Here is a 12,266-nt window from a genome sequence, read left to right as displayed (position 1 = left end):
TGCACATTAGCCAAATTTTTTTTTAACAAAAACAAAAGTTAAATTACGACTGGCATTACGGACAGTAAAATTACAGTTCAGTACTTCGTGTAACCCCCACGAGCATTCAGGAGAGCACGTACACGTCGAGGCATGCTGTTCACGTGATTTGCCAAGGTTTGGACAGGAATCGCTTGCCATGCAGTGACAATAGTCTGCTGCAATTCACGCACAGAGGGAGGCTGCTGGTCCAAGTTGTTGATTTGACGCGTTAATTCTGCCCACAAGTTCTCTATCGGATTCATATCCGGGGACATGGCAGGCCACTCCATATGCTCTACACCACGGTCAGCAAGAAAGTGTTGGATCATGCGAGCACGATGAGGCCATGCATTGTCATCTTGGAAGACAAAGTTTCCTCGAAAGGCTGCATGAGCAAATGGAAGCAATGTTTCTTCCAGAATGGCCCTGTACTTGAACTGGTTCAGGTTTCCATTCAGAACAACCAGGTCAGTTTTGCCCCCTGCATGAAAAGCAGCCCAAACGGTCACCCCACCACCTCCAGCTTGGACTCTTGGCACTATACAATCTTTGTTGTAGGCTTCATGCACTTGTCTGCGCACTCGGACGCGGCCATCTTGACGATAGACCAGAAATCTAGGCTCGTCACTGAAGATCACATGATTCCAGTGTCCTGGCTGCCATTGACGGTGCTCTCTGGCCCACTGCAATCGGCGATGGCAGTGTTGTCTGGTCAGGCGTGGCTTTTTTAGGGGACGCCTGGCACGATAACCTACTTGAAGCAGTCGTTGGTTGACTCGCCTTCTGGATACAGGCACATTTGTCAGTTGCTGCCACTCAGCCCGAAGCCGATTAGCTGACTTGGTATGGCCATTGCGGACTAACCGGTGCAGTTGGCGATCATCCCTCCTTGTGGTTCTGCGGGGACGTCCTGGCCTCGGTATTGGAGTATGGACACCCCTCTGAGCATTTCATTTCAGGATCTTTGACACCTGACCTTGAGTGATGCCATACTGCCGAGCAATAGCACGCTGTTTCATGCCGTAATTTCGTAAAGCCACCAATCCATGACAAACAGCATTGTCGAGTTGACGGACCATCTCCAGAGGAAGCGGCAATAACTTTTGGAGACATGCAGCAGTTGTTTTCCACTAATACAGAACGCAACAACCCTTGTATACCCGACTGTGAAGCCAATCATCAAATGCACCTGTCCGTACATTTTGCCACGCCACCTGTGATATAATCCTGTTGTTGACTTCTTGCTGCGACAGACAATCAGTGACATGATTCTTTTAACAAATAAATCACCAAAGTGTAAAAGAAACTCACCAGATTGATATACTGAGTTAAGAAAGTAAACCCGTCAAGAAAAAAGAATATTCCATATTAAATGCCAAGTCTGTATATACATATACAGTCACGTGAAAAAGTAAGTACACCCCATGTAAAGTTTTGACTTTTTCAACATACAGCTATTTGATCTTCATTTCAACAATATTGATAGATAAAGGTGATATAATATAACAAATATCATGAAACATTTACATTTTGTAGTCCATTGTATAATTTAAATAAACAACAACAACACAGCATGCATTTTAAGGCCATTTTCCCTGCTAGAGCGGGGGTTAGCCTTGCGGTCCCCATGACAATCTTCTCCATTTTGCCCTATTTTCTGCATCTCTCCTTGTTAACCCCCTTGCCCGCATTTCTTCTTCCACCATCTTTAGCCAAGTCTTTCTCGGTCTTCCCTGTCCTCTACTTCCTTCTACATTAATTTCCATCACTCTTCTCAACCAGTCACTTTCATCCTTCCTCAACACATGACCAAACCATCTCAACCTGTTCCTCTTCACAGCATCAATCACAGGCAATATTCCCATCATCTTTCGCAATTCATCATTTGTCTTACTCTCTCTCAACCATTCGCATTTCCACCCTTCCCAGCCTTCGTTGCTGCTCTACGTTCATTACCCATGTCTCGCTCCCATAAATCATAACACTTCTCACACATGCAGCATACACCTTTCCCTTCAGCTTCAGCGACACTCCCCTCCTCATCAGCACGCCACTCAGTTCCCGAAACTTCTTCCATGCACATCTCACTCGAGCAACCGTTGCCGAGTCTGATCCACCTTTTCCATTCAGCATGTCTCCGAGGTAGCAAAATGTTTTCACACCTTCCAGCTTCACGCCGTCTCCAAGATCCAACTCAACATTTCCTCCATCTGCAGCTCCCTCTGTGCACACCTTACATTTGAATGTAGCTGCCACACTGGTGGAGGAAATGAACCTCCACCAGTGTGGAGGTTCATTTTTTTGAATGAATGAACCCACTTTTTGATGAACCCACTCAGCGCACATTGTACATTGAATGGAGTTCACTCCGACACCCTTCCTGCACACAGCACACGGCCACTTCCCAGTTCTTTCCACCTCACCACATGCTTTACCACTTGCCATCACCTTCGTCTTTCCGATATTCACCTTCAGACCTTTTGTCTCCATACATTCCACTTGTTCATCTTTTCCTTCAGTCCATCCATACTTTCCTCAATCAACACCAGATCATCTGCATACAACAACTCCCCCTGGAAACCCTCCTTTACGTTCTGAGCCAGCACCTCCATCACAGCTACAAATAGTAGTGGACTTAGTACCGACCCCTGATGCACTCCCACCTTCACCTCAAACTCACCACTGTTCCCGTCCTTCGTCCTTACAGCTGTGCGCGCTCTTTTGTACATTGCCATCAATACTCTGATCAACCATTCCTCCACTCCTATCTTCCTCAATGCCCATGTCAATACTTTGCGTGGAACCCTATCGAATGCTTTCTCTAGATCAACAAACCCAAAAAACAACTTCTTCCTCTTCTCCATGTACTTCTCCTGCAACTGCCTCACAATGAAAAGCGCATCTGTCGTTCCTCTTCCTGGCATAAATCCAAACTGCATTTCGTCGATCTTCACTTTCTTCCTTATCCTCCTCTCCAACACCCTTTCCAATACCTTCATTCCATGCTCCAATAACTTTATCGCTCGGTACGAGCCACACTCCAGAGGGTCACCTTTCCCCTTGTATAGAGGGACGAGGGTACTCATTTCCCAATCCACTGGAATGCGGCCTTCTTTCACCACCAGATTACAGATCTCTGTCATTCTCTTCACACCCCCAACTTCCTGCTGCCTTCAACATATCTCCCACAACTCCCGTCGGCCCTACCCGCTTTTCCACTCTTCATTGCTTTTATCGCTTCCTCAACTTCATTCTCAGTTATCTTCTCTGCCGGTCCTAAAACTGGGTTACTCTCGATGTTGCCATCCCATTCATTCTCTGTATTCAACAGCATTTCCATATATCTTTTCCATCTTCCTTTAATTCCATCTGGGTCGACAACGATTTGTCCCACTTCATCCTTCAAGCAACTCACCCCCATCACATCACACCTCTCTTTCACTATCTGCTTTGCAATCCTGAATACTGCTTTCTGTCCCTCTTCCGAATCCAAGCGTTCTCCGAACATTTTCCTACGTGCCTCCTGCGCCTTTGCTACCTCTTTCTTTGCAGCCGTCCTGGCTGCCTTATAACTTTCATGCTCTGCTGTTTCTGCTCCCGTACCCTTCGCCTTCTGCCACTCCTTGAACTTCTTCCTCTTCTCGTCAATCCTCTTTCCAACTTCATCATCCCACCACCATGTTTCCGAGTGCCTCGGTGGTCCTTTTGTCCATCCACATACCTCACCAACGGCTCCCAACAGACTAGCTTTCATTGACATCCAACCACTTTCAAGCTCAACCACATCATCCTCTACCATACTCAGCCTCTCTTTTAATGCCTCCCTTACTGTCACCTCTTTCAACCTCCACACCTTCATTCTCGGTTGGTACTTCACCCGCAGAGCTCTCCTCGCACCTTTCACCCTTATGTCGCAGACAACCAAGTGGTGCTGTGAAACAGCCTCCTCCCCCAGGATCACCTTTGTGTCCCGGAGGTGCCCCCTATCTCGCCTACGCAACATCAGGTAGTCAACGGTTGTCGTTTTTAAATGTCGCTATAATTTAAATAAACATAAATGCAAATTTCGCATGTGGAAAAAGTAAGTACACCCTTGGCTCTAATAGGTGGTATTGCCCCCTTTGGCAGAAACAACCTCAAGTAGGCGTTTCTTATAACTCTCTACCAGTCTGACATCGACTGGGATAAATTTTTGCCCACTCCTCCATGCAGAATTCTTTCAGCTGTGGGATGTTTGAGGGGTTTCTTGCATGCACAGCTTGTTTCAAATCCCCCCCACAACATCTCGATGGGATTTAGATCCGAGCTTTGAGTTGGCCATTTCAGAACCCTCCATTTCTTTCTTTTCAGCCATTCCTTTCTTTTCAGCCATTCCTTGGTGGATTTACTGGTATGTTTAGGGTCATTGTCATGTTGCAAGGTCCACCCTCGGTTGAGCTTCAACTCTCCGACAGATGGCCTCACATTATCCTTAAGCACCCTCTGGTACAATGAAGAATTCATAGTGGATTCTATGATGGTGAGCTGCCCAGGCCCTGATGCAGCAAAGCTGCCCCAAACCATAATATTTCCACCACCATGCTTTACAGTTGGTATCAGGTTTTTGTGGTCAAATGCTGTCTTTGGTTTTCGCCAAACATGTCTTCTGATACTGTGGCCAAATAGCTCTACCTTTGACTCATCTGTCCAGAGCACATTGTTCCAGAAGTGCTGGTCTTTGCCTAGGTGTTCATTGGCAAACTTTAGTCTTGCCCTGATGTTCTTTCTGGACAGCAAAGGTTTCCTCCTGGCACACCTCCCATGTAGATCAAATTCGTGCAGCCTCTTTCTAATGGTAGACTCGTGCACTTTGACATCAACAGTGGCAAGAGCTACCTCTAGGTCCCGTGATGACATTCTGGGGTTCTTAGAGATTCTTTCAGCATCTTGCGGTCTGCTCTCGGGCTGAACTTGTTGGGGCGGCCTGGCCTGAACAAGTTGGCAGTTGTTTGGAATCTTCTCCACTTGTAGATGATCTTCCGAACAGTCGAATGATTGATTTCAAATTGTTTGGAGATTTTAAAATCCCTTCCCAGACTCGTAGGCATCTATAACCTTCTTTCTGAAGGCCTCGGAGAGCTCTTTTGGTCTAGGCATGGTGACGCCGCACACTTCAACAACAAAGAGCAAACCAAACTAAATGTCTGAGGTTTAAATAAGACAGGTTCCTCCAAGATCCTCTCTAACGATGTTCTAATCATTTGCACCTGAGCTGGTGCACCTGATTCTAATTTTAGGTATTTGAAGTGGTGATAAATGTAGGGGTGTACTTACTTTTTCCACATGCAAAATTTGCATTTATGTTTATTTAAATTATACAATGGACTACAAAATGTAAATGTTTCATGATATTTGTTATATTATATCACCTTTGTCTATCAATATTGTTGAAATGAAGATGAAATAGCTATATGTTGAAAAAGTCAAAACTTTACATGGGGTGTACTTACTTTTTCACGTGACTGTATATATATGACTGTATATACTGTGTATATACTGTATATATATGTATATATATATATATATATATATATATATATATATATATATATATATATATATATATATATATATATATATATATATATATATATATATATCTATATATATATATATATATCTATATATATATATATATATATATATATATATATATATATATATATATATATATATATATATATATATATATATATATATATATATGAGTATATATATATATATGAGTGTGTGCACGTATATGCATGTGTGTGTATGCAAGCAAGTTATTTTTGCCTGCTATCCCCACACGTGGGTGGGCCTCAGGAGATGGAACGTAGATCGACCGGGTTTCAAAGTATCCACCTCTATTTGTGTGTGTGTCTGTGTGTGCATGTGTGCCCATGCGTTTGAGTACCTCCCCCACCCCCACCCCCTCCCTCCTCCACCTTTCATTGCAAATTTGTTCCTGCACACGTATGAGTCTGATTGGGTCCAAATCTTGACCAGTAATAAACTAACATCTATGAGAGGGTTTTATTGCATCTCCAGATCTCCCAGTGGTTTACTGGCAATTATTTATGGGTTTATATATGATCGGCTTCATGATGACATCTATCCGAAAATGCTACTAGAGTAAAAAAAAAACAAAAAAAAAACAAACGGGAAAACCAAATTTGCTTCGCAGTCTATTTTTATTTTGATAATTACACACTGGTATCGATAATCATAAATTTCACACCAAATATTTTGATAAATAAGATGTTTTTCCATTCCATTTTATAGCAATATCTTCCTTGGACAGCAATATTCCTCGGTAGCCCTTCTGTGGTGCAGTTACAGGTGAAATGATCAGAACAGTGGGATTAACTACAGATAGCATAGAACTTAACACGAGATTCAAACAGCAGGAAAGTTTGATTAGTGAGGTTGCGTTGCCAGGCTGACTAACTGCCTGGACAGTGGACACAGCTGAGGATGTGGAACTATTGGTGGGGACCCATGACAGAGGCTGTGGACCCGCTGTTTAGAGAGGTTCGGACCAAAAGGGTTGATACCTCTATGAGGAATAGAGCATTTTTGCAACATCCTTAAATTGCAACATCAGTTGACCCTGCACCATCCTTTAAATGTTAATATATAATCCTTTAGGAATAGCCATTACTGTTCAATAAATTATTCGATTTTTGAGGAACACGCACAAGTGCTTATGAACGTGCATGTTCTGGCTTTAGTTTATGGTCATGGGTGTGGTACAGGGGCTCACTATCACCATTCCACTGAAGAGGTGTGATTGTGTTATTAACCTGACTGTGGTTGTTGGCCGTGTTCCTTTGTGATTCTTTCCTAGGTTTTACCGGAGAGCTTGGGTTACATTTGAGCGAAACGTCAACATTAAGGAAATCTGCTGGAGCTTGCAGAATATCAGGGTAAAATGCCCATCTCTTGGACTTGTTATTCTGTCATAATGAGTGTTAATTTTTGTCGGGATTTTTGACCAAAGGCTATTAAGATTTTCACTTTGTGTCCCACAGGATGCTTATAGGGTAAGACATACGTGGCAAATGGAGAAACACTAACAAGAAATGAACATGAAATTGTTATTATATTTATTTAATTGTATATGTATTGCTACATACTCACACACAGCTTCGAGACTGCGAACTGAGCCCCGTGGTGAACCGTGACCTGGCACGGCGTGTGCGCAGCGCATCGACTGTGACGCAGCACCGTCCGGTCGTGCGCAATGACATCCGCCTTAGCGCGAAGCTCATCCAGGCGCTGGATCAGAAAGCCCAGCTGTGGACTGGCGCCCAGATTGGCAAGGACGGTGACGTTGTGCAGGTGGGACTCCAAGAATCGTTAAATCTCAGCTTTGCTTTCTGGTACCTCCGTTGGACATTGATCCTGAATCATATGTTCGCTTATCATTCACTGTACTGTCCCCTTAAACGCTAAGTGCTGCGTTCTAAATGTCTTTTACATCTATTGGAAACCTGTTAATTTTTTTAATCATTGGGGGCAAATTTTATTAGAGAAGAATTCTAAAAATAGGTTTAAGGATAAAATGACCCAACAAAAATATTTCAGCCCCAAACTCCAAGTAGCAGGAATGCCTCATCAAGGCCTCATTAATTAAGGAAAGTGAATTTTCTCAAATAAATTATTTAGTTATGTATTGTCACATGATTAAAGTTATCAAAGATTGTCATGGGGCCCACAAGGCTAACCCCCGCTCTAGCAGGGAAAATGGCCATAAAATGCCTGTTGTTGTTGTATTGTCACATGAATGGAATTCTCATGTATCTAGACTTTGTGCACTTGACTTAATCGGGTCACGTGACTGGACACGACCACATTAGCAATCGAGCTGAATGCGTTGTCATCATCGTCGTCGTCAATGTTGAATAATGAACAATGTCAGAGTCGGATTTAGTTACTATGCCAAAGTATGCTCAAACTCTCAATTGAGTTGCCAATGCTCCAAGTTGTGATTCAAGGCTGTGTGGATAAACTTGTTCTTCCTCGCTTGCCTTTATAAGGGGTGAGGCCGAATGAATAAAAGCTTCTGCCCTGCCTTGACCACAATACTCCTCCACTTCCCTCTGTCCACAGCCAACTCTCTCTACTCTCAACCACCATACCTTACTGATATCCCTCTTCACGCAATCCTCCCTTCACGCAGTACTTCCTGCATCTCTCGCCCACTCTCCACCACAACAGCCAGATTGTCCGCATAAAACTTCTTCCCCGGAATACCTATCTTGTTTACCTTTCTGCTTACCTGGGGTAGCTTTTACTCCACCTGGGGTAGCAGGGTAGCTGTTTTTAAGATACCTCAGGCAGTGACGTCCCTGCCCTATGCGAGTCCTGTGCTCAGCTGGCTCTGGCTGACAGTACCTGGTATGGGCCCCTTGTCCAGGGTAACGGATCCCCACTTCCTCTGGGGAGGGGAGGAGGGAGGAAGGAAGCCTCTTTAGGTTTAGGCTAGGAGAAGGTCCGTCAGATATCAAACTGCACCTGTAGGTCAGTTTGCTTATCATTTTGTAATTATATGGGCAGTGCTACATTGTGGATAAATGTGCCCATTAAAGTCAGTTGTGGCACCAATTTAGCCATCACTGTGCAGCATCTGCAGACAGCTGTGTCCACTTTGGACATCAAGGGCAACTGTCATCATACGGACAATCTGGCCAGTCTGCTGCGCCCATGTGCATCAGACTTCACGTTGCATTTACTGCACTTGCAGCCAACGATGCTCAGAGGAATAGGGAGTGGGAGAGGGATAGCATACACCTCTATCACTTTCGTCCATTGGTTCTCAAACTTTTTTGGACTACAGCCCCCTTCTGCCCTCTTGGACCGGCCCAATGCCCCCCTTGTCCTATCGTTCGTGGTCGGACACCCAGAATTTATGTAGATAGAAAGCAAAAAATAACAGAAGCCAAATATTTTCTGAATAATATTTTACTTTATTTTACTTTACTTTTTATTTTATTTTGCACGACGTACAATGTTTCAGCAGATCAGGTCCAGGTGAGGCAAACTGGAAATCTGTTATAACAGGCCCAAATACCGTTAGTGTGAAGGGTGGGCCTGGTGACTCGCTGCGAGATTACGAACGTCTGGCTCCATCTCAGTGAGGTAGAGACGCAGATCGCCCCTCTTGGTAATGTCAAGGCGGTTTCGATACTTGGTCAGCAGCACCATCACGGCGCTGAACCCTCTTTCAACGAGGTATGATGTGGGGAACGCCATCAGCAGCAGTTCTGCCCTGTCCACATTGCGGGGTATTCCCTCCGATCCAGAATCCAGAATTTGCCTTATTCATGCTGCGAGAATCTTGCCTTCGCCTCATCATCATTGTGGAGGTTGATAATTTTGTCCTGTAATTCGCGCTTCACATCTTGAATTTTGGGTTGATCACCCATGCTGGCACCGACAGTTCTAGCATGTCTCTGAAACGCTGCTCCATATCTCCACGAATCTTCTCAAGGTGATTGCAATAAACGAGCAGCTCTTCATCAGAAAAAGCAGTTTCCTTTGCCAACCGGGGAAAGTGGTACATATCTCTGCGGCCGAGGGTTTCCCTGTACAGAGTCGCCTTGGTTACGAACGCGCCGATCACTTTATTTGCTTTAATCAGCGTCATATGGTCACCCTGGAGTTGTTTGTTGACATCATTCAGTATACTGAATATCTCCGTGAGGTAAGCCACATCATGCTCAATCGCATTCACTTTCTCCGATAGCTCCGTATCAATTTCCGACAGAAACTCGACCACTGCTGAGAAGAGGGCATGGAAACGGGTCAAACAAGCGCCTTTGGACAACCATCGAACTTCGGTGTGCAACAGGAGCCGCTCGAATGCCTCATCATTCTCCTGGCAAAGCTGACGAAACAGCCGATCATGCAGAGACGACACCTTGATTTTATTCACTGCTTTGATTACTGTTTGGATTGATGTATGAAGTCTGGTGCTGAGAGCTTTTGCTACAAGATGCTGGTGGTGCACAACACAGTGAATGGCGAACACGGACGGTACCTGGTTCTTCAGAAGCGCAATAAAACCACCCTGGCGACCAACCATCGCTGGTGCCCCGTTCGTCGCGCAAGCGAGAATGTTCTCCATCGGTATGTTCTTATCAGTAAAGTACTTCTCCAAAGTTTGGAAGATGGAAGAACCCTTCGTATCGGTCTGGAGAGAGCGGGCAAACAACATTATTCTTCCACCATTTCCTGATCACGGATGAAGCGAAGGTAGCAGAGTAACAGAGCTTCACTGTCACGCAAAGTGGACTCATCCAGCTGGATGGCGAAGTGTGTGCTTCTCAGCTCACTACACAGCTTATCTTCTACATCTGATGACATTTCATAAATCCGCCTGGCCACGGAATCATTGCTGAGCGCAATCGACGAGAGACCTGGATTCGGATCCTGGCCCACAACGGTTTTTATCAACTGTTCGCCGATTGAATACGGTTTTCCAGATCTGGCGATGAGCAATGACAGCTTATACGACGCTTCCAGTCCTTTATCCACGAGCTTTTGGCTGGCTTTGGACATCGTTGTTACCGTGGATCGCTTCTCAAATTTCTCTTTCAGCGATTGGAAATAGCTGACCTCTGCACGAGCCTTATCACTGTGCTTTTTACTCATAGTAAGGGCATTTTATGAGATATTTCACAAATCTGTTAACTAAATTGTTACCAAAAAATTTCTTCACCAATATGTTTGTAAAGGTGTGTAATAACATGTGTTAAAATGTTGAAGTTCAACTCCCGTGGGAAACCCAGAAAAAAAGCTGTTGAATTCGGGTACCGAAAAATTATTTTCGAGAATTTTAATTTTTTTTAATCGGCCCTTAAGTAACTTATGAGGGGTCAAATAAGGGTTTTTCATGATTCTGAGTTGATTGTTAACATTTATATTTTCACTTTTACATTTACACACAAAGTAGCTTTTATTTCACATACATATATAATACTCGAGTTATTTCTCATTCACAATGTCAGAAGTTTCAACAGTCATTGTCTATGTCTTCTTCAGACTCAACAACATCATGACTGCAGTTTCTGCATGTAATGCCATTACAGACTCCACAGGCCGAGATGCACGTGACCCCATTCTTCTTGCAGCTGCATCGCCGGCATACTGATGATGGCCTGCAGCGGCAAAGATGTGAAGCATCTTGGTAACAATGCAGGACAGATGCCCATTGTGGTCTGCAAGTCGCTCGGTTCTGATAAAGACCTTGATCACATCTACCATGTGGTGGTACTCCACCCAGAGTGCAGGTGTTCTTCCTCCTTTTGCGAGTCGTTTGAAGGTTTCTTCAAACCTTTGCTCAAACACTGGCACTACTGGGTCTGAGTGTCTGGCTCCCATCTTCCCATCAGCCACCTTCTCCATGAAGGTCTTCATGTCACCATGCTCCTCCTCAGTGAAGGCAAGTTTCATGATGTGTTGATAGATGGCTGCATCGATGAGGAGGTGAACACGGATTGCCTTGTCAAAACATCCTCCATCCATGATGTGGTTGGCTGTCGTACTTCCAGGATAGATCAACTGGATCACATCTAGTAGTCCAGAATCTTCCATGATGTTACCCATTGATCCAAGATAAGACTTCAGCAGGTGAAAACCACCCAACCTTGGAATGACGGGTAGATTTGCCTGCTTTATTATATTCACAGCCTTCAGCCAAATCGGAAGATCAAAGGTCACTATAGCGACCCCAGCGCGCCGTATGCACTCTTTCAGAGTGGTGAAGATGGTGTTGAGGTCATTAGGGTCTCCTTCAATAACTGGGAGGAACTCGATCTGTGTGCTCTGCTTTGCATCATTAGCATGGATTCTCTTCATCCAGCCATTCCAGTTGGAGTGTGGGAACTCAGGATCGTTGGCTTTGATCACCCACCCCGCTGCCCAGAGTGTGTCACCTGGAGTGAGGAGTGGCTGATCATGAGCCAGGGAGGAGGAAAGCTCAGCGAGGTGGAGAAACATGATCGCGTTCGTTCCTATCTGTTTCCTGTTCGTAAATGGAATAATCTTTACTTCAGTTCCTCTCAGGATCTTAGCTTTGTCGAGTGCCTTCAACTTCACCCGGGGGAAAGCTGCTGTTGTCTGTGGATCTGGCAAAGGTGGTGCCGGAGAGGTGACTTCGATCCAACCCATTGAGTGAAAGGGAGTGTTTCCGTGAATAGAGACAATGTTTAAATCTATAT

At 44.6% G+C, this 12,266-nt stretch overlaps 1 protein-coding gene and 1 long non-coding RNA gene across 17 annotated transcripts in view; both read left to right on the top strand.

The window, feature by feature from the left end:
- The window catches only part of LOC144891704 (uncharacterized), a 1,032,708-nt gene that overhangs the window by 677,450 nt on the left and 342,992 nt on the right, over positions 1-12,266 (top strand). The gene's annotated exons all lie outside the window — the stretch shown is intronic.
- Positions 1-12,266, top strand: part of SRRT (serrate, RNA effector molecule) — an 87,472-nt gene that overhangs the window by 32,985 nt on the left and 42,221 nt on the right. For all 16 annotated transcript variants that reach the window (XM_078775680.1, XM_068112269.2, XM_078775683.1 and 13 more), the window contains 2 exons: positions 6,890-6,968; positions 7,189-7,383. In XM_078775680.1, coding sequence (XP_078631806.1) covers positions 6,890-6,968; positions 7,189-7,383 — 274 coding nt within the window. The remainder of the gene's footprint in view (positions 1-6,889; positions 6,969-7,188; positions 7,384-12,266) is intronic.

Source organism: Myxine glutinosa, chromosome 4, assembly GCF_964187855.1.
Source record: "Myxine glutinosa chromosome 4, kmMyxGlut1.1, whole genome shotgun sequence".
Lineage (NCBI taxonomy): Eukaryota > Metazoa > Chordata > Myxini > Myxiniformes > Myxinidae > Myxine > Myxine glutinosa.
The sequence above is the reverse complement of the archived record's forward strand: the minus strand, read 5'-3'. Positions and strand labels throughout refer to the sequence as shown.